We start from the raw sequence: 18552 nt of genomic DNA, 5'->3' as shown, positions 1-18552 counted from the left end.
TAAAATACATTGACTATATATGACAACTAAAAGTGAGTAAGTTAGGGTCAATTTAATGTTTTATTAGACATTTAGAGGCAAAAAAAAAATGATCACAAAATCTTATTATTTAAAATGTTTTAATTTCTAAAAACGTTTAAATCATATTAAAATTTAAATATTTTCATGGTACAGTACTTGATAATACATTTCAACAAACTGAAAGGTAAAACCAACCACTTTTATCAGTTTTGTTTACTTTCTAAGCTTAATAATATACACAGGCTCTTCTGCCCCACAGTGGGATGTAAAAATCAGCAATGATGAAAGTGGAATATTTAATACAATGTAAGATGTTTGGCCAAAAGCATTTTAAAAAGCAAACTAAATCTCAACTGGAAACACCCTACAACAACCATGTGTTTACAGAAGGCAAGAATTTGAAACAGAACAAATTCAATTTGATCAAGTCCACAATTAAACTTTTGATTTTATTCAGTTGTGAATAAAATTATTTCATCCGATATACTAATGATATCAACTTCAGAAGAAATGACCTGCCTAGTCTGTATAAAACGAGAAGGTATCTTCTCTTGAAAGGATGCGAGCTTTTCAGATTTAGCTCTTTTTCATGTGTCATAATTTCCAAATAAACCGTTGCAGCTAATGTCTCGACAGTCTACTGCTTTGTCTCACTCATGGTGTCATCATATAGCCATTTATGAGCATAATCTTTGGAACCCTCTATAGTTTCAAAAAGGCGTTTAAAGTCTTGAGGGCACAAATTAGTTACTTTCACTTTTTCACTTTTTTGTATTTGCATCAATATATCCACTGCATCAACGGGAGTCAAACACCTGCAAAAGAAATACAAAGTAAGTGTGCTGAATTCTTTTTTCATACCACTGTCAGTGTTGACAGAGATGGCTTCTAAGCCCAATTTAAAATGCCTAACTTATTATATACAATGAATCTTATTTAAGAGCTTGCAATAACTTGATGTTTATTCCTAAAGTTTCATGACTAACCTATAATGAAAATAGCAGATTTAGGCTTTAACACTGTCTAATCAATTCTCACACAAAAATCTTGTCTAATTATTGCCCTTTATAAAAATTCTTCTGCCTACCTCTTTCTTCCTTTTACTTTCTGCAAAAATATTCTTCACTCCATTTCAGTTCATGTAAAAGTTCAGTAAGTACAAAATAGCAGAAGTTGCTGTACGGCAGTTTTCAAAGAGGGAATCATTTTTCACATTTTTACATAATCACTGGTGAATGAATTATAAAGCAGCAAACCTCCTTAGAGTCACACATCGCTTAATGATGGGGATACGGTCTGAGAAATGCATCGTTAGGTGATTTCATTGCTGTTTGAACCTAGATGGTATAGCCTACTACACACCTAGGCCATATGGTATAGCCTATTGCTCTGAGGCTACAAACCTGTACATCGTGTTACTATACTGAATACTGTAGGCAACTGTATCACAATGGTAAGTATTTGTGTATCTAAACACAGAGAAGGTACAGTAAAAATACAGTATTATAATCTTATGGGACCACCATCATATATGTGGTCCATTGTTGACTGACATACCATTACATGATGCATGACTGTATTATTACCTTAGCAAGAAACCACCAATAAGCCTCTGACAATAATAAACAACCATAAAAAATATTTTGGTGGGAAACAGTTTCAATACTTTTTGATACTGAATAGAATCTTGGTAACATGTTTTCAATCCACAGAGATTTTGCACTGGAGTTTACCATATTTATTTCTTATTTTCACTCAAAATAGCTACCACTACAAGGTGGCAAGAAAAATAATAGATTACTTTTACTGATCCATTGCCACTTTTAACATTTATTTTTATATACTGTCTAGTCAGCAGCTCAGAGTTACATATTAAATGATCATCGAATTAATTAAGATAACTGTTTTAACATTTCTCCCATCCTGACAATATTTTGAATGACCATGGGCTGCTGATTAGGTAGGTACAATGCACAACTTACAGAAATGTACACATCAGCCCTATATAAAAATTACACATACACAAAGCACATAATAACAGCAATTATTTTATTTTATTTTATTTTCAGAATTCTCTCTGTTTCCCAGGCTAGAGTGCAGTGCAGTGGCATCATCATAGCTTACTGCAACGTCAAACTCCTGGGCTCAAGTGATCTTCTCACCTCAGCCTCCCAAGTAGCTGGGACAACAGGCATGCGCCACCATGCCCGGCTATTCTCTTCTATATTTTGTAGAGACGGGGTCTTGCTATGTTGCTCAGGCTGGTCTTGAACTCCCGGCCTCAAGCAATTCCCACCTCAGCATCCCAAAGTGCTCACATTACAGATGTGAGCTATTGCACCTGGCTAACAAGTACAATTTTTATAAAGCTTTAGGTAAAAACATAAAATTTGGTCCAAGGCAAGAGAACCAGGGTAGTATAACAATCCCTCGCTGCTTTGGTTAGGAAAGGGAGCTGGTAAAGGCAGGCAATGACAGGTAAGCGACGGGCATGCCTCCAGTAATGCGGCTTCCTCCACTCCAGCTGGTGCTTCCTATCGGCAAATCCTGAGCCTATACTCTGACAAAGATAAAACGACTTGTAGGCACCCCTGGGTGTTGTTCAAAGAAGGAAAATAAATGCAGCTCAGGGGGGAGATTATGTGGGAAATATATTTTTCTCAAAATGTACACCAGGGAGAAGGAAGTGTTTTGAAGAAATATGAGCGAAACCATATTTCACTCTGTAAATCAAGATGTGAAAAATCGACCTCTAACCTGAAAGAATAAATTCTTGCATTAAATTGCTACTTTTATACTTGCTTTTATTCTTTTTACTTACTGTAAGTGGTCTATTAGCTTGGAGCCACGCTTCCCAAAACAGTGCTTTATCATGTGGAAAAATACATCGTAGTTAATAGGCGTTAAGTTTTCTGTAAATAAATTTTTACGAGGCGTCATTTGAATAAAATACACGTTTTGTACTATTGGTTCTAATGACTCCTGGAAAGAAGAGAAAGTAAACTGTGTTAGTCACAGAAGATTGCCAGACGAAGACACTGTTCACTTACTCCTTCAAGTGACCTGTTGGAAGACACAATCGCCACAGGCCTTGAGTGTGCCTGGATTGTCTTACTGGGCATTCCAAGAATGCAAAGCCCTAACTGCTCTTTACCTGGGCCATTTCTCAGAGTTGTCTGCAGTGAGCAGCCTTGAGGCATGAGATGTCTACCTCCAGGAAAGAGAGCAGGCTTGCTTACTGTTTGCTATAAAAGAGGTGGATTCCTCCAGCCCTGTGTTCCTCATCACACGCAAGGCACCCAACTGAGCCCTATCACGCCGCTCCATGGGAAGGGGGCCAAGTAAAGTCCTTGTCGGATCCAGGAGCCTATGTTTTTGGCCAGCATCCAAGAAATTATAACAGCTTGTTAACTTGTTAGTGGGGTAAAATCAAATCCCAAACATGACATTAACATGTACTGCTTCCCTGCTATATTTGAGGCATAACACACCAGACCCTAAGGCTTAAAAAAAAAAAAGATTAACATGGCCGGGCGCGGTGGCTCACGCCTATAATCCCAACACTCTGGGAGGCCGAGGTGGGCGGATCGTTTGAGCTCAGGAGTTGGAGACCAGCCTGAGCAAGAGCGAGACCCCATCTCTACTAAAAATAGAAAGAAATTATATGGACAGCTAAAAATATATATAGAAAAAATTAGCCAGGCATGGTGGTGCATGCCTGTAGTCCCAGCTACTCGGGAGGCTGAGACAGGAGGATCGCTTGAGCTCAGGAGTTTGAGGTTGCTGTGAGCTAGGCTGACGCCACGGCACTCACTCTAGCCTGGGCAACAGAGTGAGACTCTGTCTCAAAAAAAAAAAAAAAAAAAAATGATTAACTTAAAATTTTTAATTGCATATTTAAAAAGAAGAAAGTCTTTTTAAACAACTTGGATAAAAATGAAGCTAATGTGCTCTTGGAAAACCATTTTAGAGCTTCTAGACCAATTATGAACATGCAGATATCTAAAATACATGTGAAATGTCTAAATAGAATTCTCTCATGAAACATGACATTTGGTTATTTCATCTTCATCCCTAAAAAGTTCATATATTTAAGTGGGCCAAAAGCTTTTTTAGCTTTTGAGCTTCTCATTCAAAAACTCAGAAAGTGACTTACATACAGGATTGTTCATTTTTAGAATATGTGGATAAGTCCCTAATAGTATCCAAGGCAAAATGCAGTACTCCTATTTTTTGAGATTACATAAATTATGCTATATAAATAGCCAAATAGAACTAAAATCATAACGACTCATCACTCTAAAACCAGACCACTGAAAGAAAATTGATACTTTTCTTTTTCCTTTAGGGGCAAGAGTGAGCAAAAACACAAAGCATGCGAAAACGATCGTCAGACTGAACTGCTATGCTGGGATTTGGCCACCATCAGCATCAAATTCTAAAGTGGAACTTCCGAACTGAGTCCAGAAGTTTTTTGTGAAACTTCAGCTACTTTATTAGAATTTCACAAGTAGCTCTGAGATAAACTAAATAGAGGACCACATTGTAACATGATCATCTTGGTTCTTTAGATAGAAAGGGAAAAAAAACCAAAGAAACAAAAATAAAAGCCCCAATTTCTGGGTAAGAATCAAGTACCTATTGGTGAATTGAATCATATAATATAATTAGCAATATTACAAATTTCTAATTAATAGGTTATAAAATTTTGATTTTGGTTTTTCAAATTTGATGACTATTAAAGTGATATTTTCCAAAGTTGAGATGTATCTACATTTTAACAGAGATAAAAAGAGAAGAAAGATTATCTGTTTAAGCCTACTACTATACTGGCATCCGTTGCATAACAGCTGATAAATACTACTCTCTTCCAAAATAATTTCAATTTATTAAAAGTAGTAGGATATGTTGAAAGAACATTTCTAGTTATTCTAGAATTAAAAACTTAAATAAAGAATACCCAATCATCCAAAAAAAAAAAAAAGTTCCATTTAGGGGGAAAAAAGGGAAAGATATTTATTTATTCTTACCCCATCCTTGGCCTTTTCCGGCTGTCCTTTTGGGGTACAGACATCAAATGATGATGAAGGCACCTTGGGAAGAAAAATAAAAACAAAACAACATTTCTTTTTACTTCTTTTTGGTCAAAGTGCCCCAAATTATAATTGCCTTAAAAAAAAATTTGCCTAACTAAGATAATGAATTAAATCTGGGTCACAGGCTATTTGGATTTAAGAAAAACAACACAGGCTAGTTGAATAATATACAATATACATCTCTCTCCTTAATTTTTTTAAGATAAAGAGAAGGATCAAAGGTCTACCCCAGTATCAGTACTCTATGTCTATCTTAAAGGAGAGTTACGCTTAACGTGATTATACAAATAGGTTCTTAAGTTATAACCTTTACTAGCCAACATTTCCATATTACAGTCAGAATCAGCAGTTTAAGGGCTATCAGATCAATACTGAGGATTGCTTTGCCCTGCCTTAGTGGAAAAGCCTATTAAACAAACTGACTTGAATATGTCAGGACATAATAAGGAGATATACAAATAAAGACACGTCAATTTGAAAAAGGATCATTATTTTTTTGTATTTAACTTTTGTAACATAAAATTTTGTGCGTGAAGCAATTTTAAAAGAGGACCCGTCTGAAAAATTATTCTATATAAAAAAACAATCTGCACATACACATATTAAATTTCAAAATAAGAGTGGGTTAAAACAGCATCTGACACAGACCTAAAAGACTAAAACAGTAGAACACAAGGTTTAAAGGCTACTGTCAGAAATGGTAATTTATTAACCACTCCAGTGGCAATGGGAGTGGAATGGAAAATACAGTTTTTGCCCATTCGTGAAATTCCTAGCAGTTGCAGAAATGCCACTTCAAGCGGAGGAAGGCAAATCATGCACAGCAGTGCACTAGTTTCCCATCTGCTTGATGTAGCCACACAAGTTTAGGGTACGGCAGTCGGGGCAGAGACCTGACTTTCCTTTAACGAAGCCACAGCAGGGAAAACCTGCAAGAGCCTGGAAATTGAGTTCAACAACTTACTCTGCAGTTACAGATACACGGTGAAGCAACTGCTGAAAAATGTTGGGTCCAGAAAGACCTCTCCTTTCTGGAGTGTTGTAAATGGCAAAACTTAACCTGGGACCTTTGAAAATAAACACTAAGGGACAAGAAGAAGGAAACATTATTTTGAAAGCTAAAGTCCTCAGGAGGCTTCTATGACGAAACTAGCAAAAAGCCACGAGGATAGAAGGGGTTGAGCAGAAAAGCCAATAGAATGAGACAAAATCAGTGGGTCAAGAAGAACTTTTGGGAAACCAAGAACTATATATAGGACTGAGATTACAATATATAGCCCAGGAAGAAAGCATAATCAGTGATGTGAAGATTAAGTGTGAAAAGATTCTGAGAATGGAGAAAAATGAGAACACGATAGATATGAAAGACAAGGACCAGAGATCCAACCTAAGAACCTCAAGTGTATTTAAGGGAAAAAAAAAAGAACTGGAACAATGGCTAAAATCAAATGAGACAGGATTCCTAGGCTAACAAACACACAACTGGGTACCCAGACCGAAGGGCTCAGCATGTTTCCAGATAAAAGCAATGAAGAGACGACATGAAGAAACACACTAGCAAAACTTTAAAAATTAAATCAATACACCTTTAAAAGAACAAGAATTTATAACTATATAACTTTATATTCTATAAAACCTCCTTGATACATACTTTAGTTTACTAAAATGAATAAGAGAATGGGTAAATTACAGTATGAAAGAAATAAGTTATCATTTTTTTATTACACTGTAGCCCTCTGCTATCAATACGGCAGCTGTTAGCCACATGTGGCTACGGAACATTTGAAATGTGTCTAGTCTGAATTAAATGTACTATAAGCGTATACTACATCTGGGATTTCAAAGACTTACAAGCACAAAAAATGTAAATTATGTAATAATTAATTTCAAAATACTGATTACGCATCAAAATGACATATTTTGAATTGACTGGGTTAAATAAAATATAATATTAATTTCACCTTTTTAAAAGCTTTTTATAACGTTGCTACCTAAAAATGTAAAATTACACACATGGCTAACATTATATTTCTATCAGACAACTCTGATCTTCTATAAGGAAATAAATAAAAAAGAATAATGCTCTATAATGAACTATCATTAAGTAGCCATTAAAAACTTGAGAAAACATGTTCAATGACAGGGCAAGAGCTTACAATTAACTATTAGCTATTAGGTAAAAAAAACAACATACAAAACAATATCACCTCCAGAAAAAGAAAAGTAGAAGACTAAAAACATACCACAAATGTTTAACAGTGACCTCTGGGTGTAGAACTACAGTGGTGATTTTTAAAAAACACCTTTGTTTTCTTTCCTTAAAAAACACACACTCATTTCATGTTTTTACACTAAGCATATATTATTTTTATAATAAGGAAAAAATTAAAAATTTATCACCACAAATTACCTTGTCCTATTACTTCAACATTTGGGAAAAACAATAACTTAATCTTTAAATTATCTCCATTTACTAGCCTCTTTGAAAAACAATAAAGTTGTCTCTTGAAATCTAGAAGGATTTTGCTTACCACTTGCAGAATCTTAATCTCACAAGCTACTTGCCAGAGCACACTCAACACGTCATACAAGCTTGAATTTCTATTTGCCATCAGTTTCTAGAAAAAGGGAAAATAAAAATTATACATTATATACACTTACAATCAATCAAAATAAAATGTGGGACCTTAATACTAGTATCTTAATAGCATCTTGCAATGTAAGTAAAGAAAATTAGAATTAGATAAAAAAAAAATGCAGGCAGTGGAATACGTCTGTAGTCTCAGCTGCTCGAGAAGCTTAGATGGAAGGATCGCTTGAGGCCAGGAGTTTGAGACAAGCCTGGGTGATATAGTGAGACCCCATCTCAAAAACAAACAAAAAAAGAATTAAATGCCAAATCTTAACCATTCAGAAGAGTCTTTAAACGGTCATGTTGAAAATATTAGGTCATTAAATATGGAATGCCCGGTTTCAAATCAAAAGTGTAGTTTACTATACTCAAACAAAAAAACAGTACAATTAATCAAAGCATGCACCTAAACTAGTGACAGCTTTGTCACTTAAGGGTAGCTTGCTTATGCTAACAACGAAGAAGACTGGAGAGCGAGTGGCGATGAAATCGTGAAAAGCATTTTCCATAGCTTGTTGACAATTGAATATTTTTCCTTGCAAGAAGTGGTCCAAAGCCTGGAAGAAGTGGTAGTCAGTTGGTGCAAGGTCTGGTGAATATGGTGGATGACAGAGAGTTTCTGAGTCCAGCTTCTGTAGTTTGAGCAGTTTGTGAGCCATGTGGGTGGGCGTTGTTGTGCAAAAAGATTGGCCTATCTCTATTGACCTATCTCAGCTGCTTAATCACAAGCAGTAATCAGTTGACCCGGTTTGATCAAGCTGTAGTGGATAATACCAGCGCTGGACCACCAAACAGACACCATTAGCTTCTTTTGATGAATATTTGGTTTTGGACTGTGTTTCGGCACTTTATCTTTACCCAACGGTTGTGCTGAATGCTTGCAATTGTCAAAAAGAATCCACTTTTCATCACATGTAACAATCTGGTGTCTAAATGGTTCGCCTTTATGTCATGACAGCAAAGAAAGGCAAGCTTCGAGATGATGTCTCTTCTGATGCTTGCTTAATTCACGTGGAACCCATCTCTCTAGCTTCTTTACCTTGCTGATTTGTTTCCAATGGTCCAATATTGTAGGAATAGTAACATCAAAACCTTGCTGCTAATTCACACGTAGGTTTTGATGGATTCGCTTCCACCATAGCTTTCAGCTCATCATGATGCATCTTTGGTATCAGGTCACCCATGTGGCTCATTTGCAAGAATAAAATCACCAGAACAGAACTTCTCAAACCATGGAGGGACTATGTGTTCATTAGCCACATCCTTCACAAATGCTTCATTGATATTTTGAGCTATCTATGGCACTTGCCTTGGTTCCACGATGAAACTCATTTTTGACTTATCCATGGTTTCACAAAAATTTCTCTTAAAAAAACGTGAAAGATAATGACAAGCCAAACTGTGTGTTTGAAAGAAATGAGGATATAACTTCAAAATAAAAATAAGTGTCAAAGTGAAATGTCAGAGGTATCAACTGTCAAAACTAGTAGTTCAGGAAGTCAGACATTTCATACCTAATAACCTAATATATCATCTTGTACACTTAAAAAGGTAATGTATTCGAGACTGATTCCCTTTAATCATATGGCCTATCAGGGCTAAATCTCATTAAAGAACAACTGTAACAAAACTGTATATCAGGCCAGGTGAGGTGGCTCATGCCTGTAATCCTAGCACTTTGGGAAGCTGAGGCAGGAAGATTGCTTGAAGCCAGGAAGTTCGAGACCAGCCTGAGAAACAACAAGACCCTGCCCCTATAAAAAATAGAAAAAAATTAGCCAGGCGTGGTGGTGTGCACCTGTAGTCCCACGCACTCGGGAGGCAGGAGGATCCCTTTAGTCCAGGAGCTTTGAGGTTACAGTGAGCTATGATGACAAAACTATACTCCAGCCCGGGTGACACAGCAAGACTCTGTCTCAAATCAATAAATAAATAAATAAAGTACAATAACTAATCATTTAGTTATAGAAGTAACCAAAACAAATAATTTCTGCCCTATGGATCCTATAACACAGCAGGTTAGAAAACCATTAGCTAATTATATGAATAAATTAACCTGTGGAAAAGGATAGGTGTGTTAGAAGTATGTATCATATGAGCTATTAAATTTTGAGTCAAGAATTGTTAATGCTGAAGGATGCAAAGTTACCCTAGTGAACGGGAGAGCCCTACAGAGAGAAGAAACCACATGTGATAAGTAAGGTCCATGGACAAGAAGCAAGGGCCACTGGAACATTATCCCAGTAGGAAGACAAAATCTGAAGAAGCATTTCCTATTTTTCTTCCTTTTATTCCTTTGTTTATATACTGTATGTACAGCCTCCTCAAGGTTCTGAGCCTCCTGCTCTCTTTCCATGCCTAGTCAATATTTAGTCACTATATGGGTCTGGGAGTAAATCATCTCTTCATTTCTTGCCCTACTATGCTACCCCTTAGCTCTCTTATATACAAATAAGCATTTCCTGTTATATTGTTATTAACAGAAACATTCTGTTAATAACAATATAACAGGAAACACATTCTGGGCAGAAAAGAAAGATTACTCTCACAGCAATATTGAGGTCATCAAGAGGCCCTTCTTTTACAAAGAATAAAAGGTAGAATCTAGAACCTTACAGATGCCACAAAAAAATCCCGTTAGAACTAACAAGCAAATCCAGCAAAATTGCAGGACACAAAATAAACACACAAAAATCAGTTGTATTTTTATATTCTAACAATGGACAATTGGAAAAGCAAATTAGAAAAATAATTCCATTTACAATAGCATCAAAAATAACTAAAAAACCAAAAATTAACTTAACCAGGGAGGTGAAAGACTTGTACACTAAAAACTCCAAAACATTGCTGAAAGAAATTAAAGACACAAATAAATGGAAAGACAGCCTGTATTCACAGATTGTTAATATTGCCAACACTATTCAAAGTGATCTACAGATTCAATGCAATCCCTATGAAAATCCCAACAATTTTTGAAAATAGAAAATCCATCCTAAAATTGATATGGAATCTCAAGGAACCACAAATACCCTAAAAAATCATGAAAAAAAATAAAGTTAGAGGACTCATAGTTCCTGATTTCAAAGCTTACTACAAAGCTATAGTAATAACACTGTGTGGTATTGGCATAAGGACAAATATATAGACCAATGGAAGACAAAAGGAGCCCAGAAATAGACCCTCACATATAAGATCAAATGATTTCTGATGAGGATGCCTAAGCATTCAGTGGGGGAAAGAACAGTCTTTTCAACAAATGGTTCTGGACAAACTAGGTCTGTACATGCAAAAGAATGAAGTTGGACCCTCACCTGACACCGTACATAAAGATTAACTCAAATGGATCAGAGACCTAAATACAAAAGCTAAAATTGTTACCACTAGAAGAAAACACAGAGGCAAAGGAAAAGCTTTACAACATTGGATTTGGCAATGATTTATTACAGATGACAGGACAGGCACAGCAACAAAAGAAACAAATAGACAAATTTGATTTCATCAAAATGTACAACTTTGGACATCCAAGGACACTGTTAATAGGGTAAAAAGGCAACCCAAAGAAAGGGAGAAAATATTTGCAAATTACGTACCTGATAAGGGATTAATAACCAGAATATATAAAGAACACCTAAAACTCAGTAATAAACAAAAAAACCTGATTTAAAAAAATGGGCAAAGGACTTGAATGGACATTTTTCCAAAGAAGATATACAAAATGACTGGTCAGTAAGTACATGAAAAGATGTTCAACATAACTCATCATTAGGAAAATGCTAATCAAAATTACAATGAAATACTACTTAAGCTAGGTACAGTGGCACACGTGTACAAACCCAGCAACTTGGGAGACTGAGTCAGGAGGATCTCTTGAACCCAGGAGTTCAAGAGTTTGAAATCAGCCTGGATAACATAGGAAGACCCCATCTCTAAAATAAAAACCAAAAAAAGAAAAGAAATACCACTTCACACTATTAGGATGGGTACTACCAAAAAAACCCCAGAACATAAGTGTTGGTGGGAATGTCAAATGGTGCATTCAGTATGGAAAACAGTATGGCTGTTCCTCAAAACATTAAGAATAGAATTACCATATGATCCAGCAATTCCACTTCTAGATATATACCCAAAAGAACTGAAAGTAAGTACTTTAAGAGATATTCGTACTTCCATGTTCATGACAGCATTATGCCCGATAGCCAAAAGGTGGAAGAAACCAAGTGTTCATCAATGGATGAATGGATACAGATTGTGGTGTATACATACAAAGGAATATTATTCAGCCTGAAAGAAAAATGAAATTCTGACACATGCTATAATATGAATAAACCCTGAAAACATTATGTTAAGTGAAGTAAGCCAGATACAAAAGGACAAATACTGTGTGACTGCATTTATATGAGGTATCTAGAACAGTCAAATTCATACAGACAGAAAGAAGAGCAACGGTTACTAGGGGAGGTGAATGGGGAGTTTAGTGTTTAATGGATACAGAGTTTCATATGGGATGATAAAAACTGTGGAGATGGATGTTAATAATGGTCGTACATTGTGAATGTACTCAATGCCACTGAACTTTACAGTTTAAACGCAACCTGAATTAAAGACTGCTCTATAGAAATTTGAAAACAATCTTAGTGTTCTCAACTGTCATGAGTCCTAAATTAAAATTGCAGATTTAAACTACTCAGAGAAAAATCACAGAACTCTTTCAAAATAAAAAGTAGACACTTATTAATAACCTACCTTGTATTCTTTTTCACTAATAAACATATTTAGCTCTATTCGTCCATATTTATATATAGAAGTACAGGCATATAGGTCATATAAAAATTTCCAAAGTGTCCTTCTTTCATTTCGAAATGGGAAAATGCCAATTACTTTTAAAGGAATACCTGTAAGGAATACAAGCAAAAACATATGAATAAAGTTCTTAATACCTTTTCCTATGACCATATTTTATTGAGACAAACTAAGTTAACAGACTAGATTAATTTAAAGTTTACTTCAAGTAAAACTAAGCCTCAGCATCTTTCCTTGATCGGGAACTTGACCTTTGGGAAAATAAAATGGTTATCGGTGTCCAGGTGAGGGAAATGCCATATCCCGTGTAAAAGCACCTGCTCACAAATTGTACAATATAAACTGTATGCAAATCTTGTCCACAAATCAGATATACTGCTAAAGAAAGCTGACAAATTACAAGGCATGTGCTTTAGTGAATGAAAAAAATTACCAGCTGACCAAGGACGTGCTTCTATGCCCAAATTCTGAAAAAGCGTACGTGACGCCATAGCGGGTGGTCTTGGTAGCCCACCACTTCTCGGATCGATTTTAAAGAAGTCACAGTGGATGACTTCTAGTCTTCCATGATTATTTTTTCCTAAGGACTAAAGAGAGACAGAGATAACATGTTAAAAAAAAAAAAAAAAAATTCAGCATTAAGCAGACTTTGCAACAATTCCAAAGATGTACTTTAAAAAATAAGAATAAAATATTAGCCAATTCAAAAATCTTCTTACAAAAATGTTACCACCTCCATAAAGATGTAAAGAAATATTACTAACATACCTGAGATTTAAAAGAAAGAAAAGTCAATTAATGCCTGAAAAGTGGTGAAAGTACAATAATATTGGCAAGCAAAACCCCCCCAAAACAGATATAACCTTCAAGAGATTCTTACTTATCCCTTTTTCTTTACTCTTTCATAATGGTTTCAGCTGTTCAAACAGCTTCTTCATGCTAATGTCTAATTGCTTAGTAGTGGCTACTTGGAGCACTGGGCAAAGATTCTGAGACCACAGGTGGGCTTAGGCAGAGAACTTCGAGCCGTAGTGGTCAGGAGAAGCAGCAATGGAAGATGTTCCAGAGCAGAAAAAACAATTACAATGTTAAAGTGAAAAAGGCCGACAGATTCCAGAGAGAATCTCTTTTTTTCTAGGGAAATCTAGTCAGTCATCTGCCAAATGGACTTGGCTCATTGTGTAGGTCACTCTCCATCTTCCCCTTAATTTTTCATTTACTTTTTCTAAAGACAGAGGCAACCACAGACCTCATCCACTGGAAGAGGCCCAATATCCCTCAGTCTTCTCATTGTCCTGATTGCTCATCTCACAGTAGCACTAGAAACCTTAGTAGTTAGGGACAAGAATTAGCTACAGACTTCATAAACTGAATTTAAAGTCACAAAAAAATTAGGAGAGGGCAGTATGTTTTTGATGTGCACAGAAAATTCTATGAGTATTAAGGTTTAAAATGATTTGGCAATTTAAAGTTATACATTCAAAAACGAAGTTTTTCTTAAGCATTTGAGTTCACCCTACGAATATTATTGTATTTCTAAATCTAGTAAACCTTAACAATCACTTTCAAGGAAACCCTTTTAAAAAGACTAGAGGAAGGAAAAGGCTTGGGGTTGGAAATCACATTGATTTTGAGATGTGTACTATGTGATCCAAGTAGAGATGCCAGGTAGGAAGTTGTATACCTGAATAAGGAACTCAGTGGAGTGGTCCAGACTGACAATAGAAATTTGTGAGAATCTGGCTTGATGAAGGTAATTTAAGCCAGGTATGTAGATCCCTGGGGAGAAATACAAGAGACTAGGCCTGAAGATGGAGTACCTCCAAACTCTAATGACAAGAAGCTGAGAATGATACAAGGAAGAAAAGGAGAAAACCAAAAGAGTATGGGGCCACGGAAGCTTCTCCTTTAAGAAGAGTACTCATAATGCATGTGATTATCTTTAAACTCTAAGAATTAGTCAACATGTATAACATTAAATAATCTCACAAGTTATCAGAGACATTTTAATCTTTGTAATTAAGGAAAGCTAATGAATTTTTGGCTTGATGAAAATGTAAATAAACAATGTATACTTTTGACTTCCTGACACATGTATTCTGAGAGGGCACCATACATTTTGCTTTAGCGCATCTATCATTAACATTCAACAACAGTTCAAATGTGGTAAGAACCAAAGCTCCACGATAAATAATTCAATTCCTACAATAACAGTGAAATCACATTTGAAAATTCAACTAAATGGCATTTAGGATTCGGAAACAGGAAGCAGAAAAGACAGAGGAAAGGAAAATAACCCCTGAGTTTCTACTAGTCATAGAGTTAGGCACTTTCTTTAAGTTTGTTTCATTTAAATCTCATCAAAAATCTCAGACAGGTGGGTATTAACATCTCTTATTTCGTATACGAGATAAACCAAGGTTCAGACAGGTTAAATTACCTATTTGCCCAGGGGTCTCAAAACTAAGAAGTGCTAGGGCTGAGATTCACCCTTCACCCTATAATAAGACTGCGTTTACCACAAAAGCTGACATCTCTTGAACTGAACATATATAACTATTTCTGCAGCAAGAGTTTTCAAGAATCAAAGGGATATAGCATACCATGATGTACTATTACGGAACACAATTAGCAACATTTGTATCCCTGGCCCATTCATGTTGGACAATAAACTCTTCCTATCTGAAACACTGTTACTGCGGAGTCCTGGAAGTTTTATGAGGGAAATGGGGAGGGCAGGGAGGAAGATTCTAAAACTGGATAAAAATCCAAAGTCAAGTATCATCCTTGAAAATGCTTACAGTTTTGAGGAGCAAACTTGAGAGACTTTAGGTTGCCAGAAGCATTGTCTGATAGGAATACCACTTTAAGTCCCCAATTTTGGGCCACAAAGGTTCTGTGTATCCATTGTTACTTCTTTTTTATTTTGGCAAATAGATGAATTCACATAAAACTTTATTTGAATGGTTTTTCAATTTACGTAACAATGGCTAACAAAAGTGAAAGAACATGTATTAAGAACAATTTAATGCTGCTAGTGATGATAAAACAATAAAAGAAGTAGAGCAAAAACTAGTTCGATATCAAAGACTGGCACTACAGGTGTGGACCACCAAGCCTGGCCCATCTTGCACTTTCAGGGAAAGCCATTCTGCATGATTTCATGAAGTTGGCATAGAGAAGCGTAAGTGTCCTAAATAGAATCTAGAGATTTATAAAGGAGGAAGGGAGAGAAAGACAAAGAAAAGAAGAGGCTGGCTAATGATGCGAGGAATTTCCACTTCTTTACTGTTACGTGAACTTGTCTGCTATGTAAGAAGCAGAATCACTGAAAAATCCATCTGGATAATGCCTTCACTCTACAAAACCGTATCTGACGACACGTTGAGCATCCCTAACCTGAAAATCTGAAGTGCTCCAAAATCCAAAACTTTTTGAGTGCCAATATGAAACCACAAGTGGAAAATTCCACACCTGACCTCAGCTGATGAGTTTTAGTCAAAATGTGGGTGCATAACACACAGTTCATTCATGTCAGTTTATAAAATTAGACTTTAAAGAGGCAGATGACTCTGGTGGAAACATTTAAAGAAAGCATTCAGCAAAATGCCACCTTATCCCTAGAAGACCCACTTCCTGGACCCTCAACTGCTTTTGATGTTTCTTCTCACCTAAAAAAAATAAAAATAAAAAAATACGGTATACAGCAATCTTCTAATCAAAACACAGCAGTATAAGTAGAGACCGCTGTGGTTTGTTATTGCTGTTGTTTAACAGCCGACGATAAGTATTCTGGTGATGCCACTGTGCTGCTTAGTGAACCTGAACACATTATTTTTTCACTGTACTAATGGTATGTGATATTTTTTAGTTAAGCACTTATGTGTAAATAAGTATATAAGAAAATGATTACTTATTGGTAGCACATAAATTCAGAGTTGGGAATGATGGTATTGCCAAACAACGAAGCAACCACAGACTGTCCACATGGCTGAGATGGTGACACCTTCGCTTTCTGATGGGTTCGTGTACACAAACTTTTTTTCATGTATAAAATTATTAAAAATATTGTATAAAATTACCTTCAGGCCATATGTTTAAGGTGTATATGACACATAAATGAATTTTGTGTTCAGATTTGGGCCCCATCTCCAACATATCTCATTAAGTATATGTAAGTATTCCAAAATCTGAAAAAATTCCAAGTCCAAAATACTTCTGGTTCCAAGCATGTCAGATAAAGGATACCCAATTTGTATACCAAATGTTTTTTGCCTCTAAAATCCTAAACCCGGAGTTTACATAGACCCATTAACCTAATTTTAGCACTCACTCCAGTTAGATTCCAAACTCACAGAAGGCAGGCTCACAGCATAGCCTACCAGAGACGAGGAAACAAGTCTAACAATATCAGTGATATACGCTGTTCAAAGTTATTTACCTAGCCTGTAGCAGAGCTAGAACTAGAAAATAAGTCTCAGAACTCCTAATCTTTCTGTCTTTCAACCAGTATTGAATATTTACTGCATTCCAGTTACTGAGGGTAAACAAGATATTTAAGACATGGCCCCTAAAAGATATTTCATAGTAACAGTGTGTTTAATTCTACTTCCCTAAGACACTCAAAGGTAGTTGACTGAACAATAGCATACTTTTTAGAAACTAAAAACATACCTCCAAATGTGGAATAAACTTTTTGTCACTTTCAAGGGCAACCACTTTGGCACCAGTTTTAAGTAATGCCTGAGTCAGGATTCCAGGACCTAGTATATTAAGAGAATGAAAAGTTTATTTGGAAAAGAAACAACATACATTCTTTAACTTTTATTACATGTCTTACACTGATTATCTAATTTTAAACCTCACAACAACCCCAAAGTAGATTTTACTCTCCTTTTTACATATAAGGAAACTGGAGAACTGGAGATTAGATATAGTCCCTTGACTCCAACATCACAACTTGTACAGCTTGGCTTTGAAACCATTCTGACAGAGATTGCAAAACCTGCAGTTTTAATCACAATGTTTCATTACCTCGTGGAAGAAAAAAACCAACAAAAAGGATTGCCTCTAGCCTACCACTTACTCACGGACTATCTGGATGCTTTAACCATCAAAGATATTGTCAAGCGTAAACAGGACTGACTCCCCATGATAGGAAATAGTGCTTTAAAAAATTATTATTCAAAGATTCCACGAATTTTGTGTTCTCAGCATCCTGCTATGGTTTTTAGGAGATGCATGGAAGCACATGATGAAATTATATTTTCTAGACGGTGGGGCTCGCAATTACTTTGGGGAGATGATGAAATCTAACGGCATGTTTTAGCAAAATATTGTGTAAAGTGCAAATTGCTACAGAAACATTTTGTGGTGCCATTAGCAAAATAAACTCTCCAATTAAGGTGCCTGAAGGAAAGGGCAGTGTCTTAAAAAGCAACCCCAGGGTGGCCAATAAAAATCTGCAGCAATGATGACCATCCAAGAAAATGCAATCCAGCTGGACTCACCTGGATTGCACTCCAGGAGTAGGTGACGAGGTGTTTCTAGTTTCCCCCGCATGATTTCCGCCACGGTCTCGGCCAATACCCGATTGGTTACGTAGCGCTTCGGCTTTAAGCGGCTCTTGGACGCCGAAGACGGGGATTTGTTGAAATCCGGATGGGGCAACGGCTGCGGGTAGGAGTCAGAGAAGCCACGGTGGTTCTTCGCCGGCAAGCGCTTTCGCGTCGACGCTCCAGATCCCCAAATGCAAAAGCGACCGGCGCCCGCCAAGGCTGAAAGCTTCAGCCGCGGAGGAAGCCCCGCCACCGGTGCCCACATGACCTCGCCTCTACGGTCCGCTTCAACGATCACCCAGGGTCTCTACTTCGGTGAACCCCAAGCAAGGGATCCCACGTGCAGCATCGCCCTGCAGCCGGACCAGGCCCGGCGGAAGTAAACACTACACAGCGCGCATGCGAACCACCGATCTCTCTGGCTTTTCTGCCTCACTTCCGCTTC

General features: G+C 36.6%; 1 protein-coding gene across 2 annotated transcripts; it reads right to left on the bottom strand.

Moving 5' to 3' along the window:
* Positions 1 to 204: 204 nt before the first annotated feature.
* On the bottom strand, positions 205 to 18498 carry TFB2M (transcription factor B2, mitochondrial). 2 transcript variants are annotated; one of them, XM_069484633.1, is made up of 8 exons: positions 18060 to 18498; positions 17224 to 17312; positions 12983 to 13136; positions 12493 to 12641; positions 7649 to 7735; positions 5052 to 5114; positions 2843 to 3003; positions 205 to 836 (listed from the first exon to the last, which is right to left on the bottom strand). In XM_069484633.1, exons 1-8 carry the CDS (start codon positions 18370 to 18372, stop codon positions 659 to 661), a joined length of 1194 nt encoding a protein of 397 aa, XP_069340734.1. In that variant the 5' UTR covers positions 18373 to 18498; the 3' UTR covers positions 205 to 658. The 2 variants fall into 2 exon arrangements, with proteins under 2 accessions (XP_069340734.1, XP_069340735.1); XM_069484634.1 differs by lacking the exons at positions 12493 to 12641; positions 12983 to 13136.
* Positions 18499 to 18552: the final 54 nt, after the last annotated feature.

Source organism: Eulemur rufifrons, chromosome 11 (assembly GCF_041146395.1).
Source record: "Eulemur rufifrons isolate Redbay chromosome 11, OSU_ERuf_1, whole genome shotgun sequence".
Classification (NCBI taxonomy): Eukaryota; Metazoa; Chordata; class Mammalia; order Primates; family Lemuridae; genus Eulemur; species Eulemur rufifrons.
The sequence above is the reverse complement of the archived record's forward strand: the minus strand, read 5'-3'. Positions and strand labels throughout refer to the sequence as shown.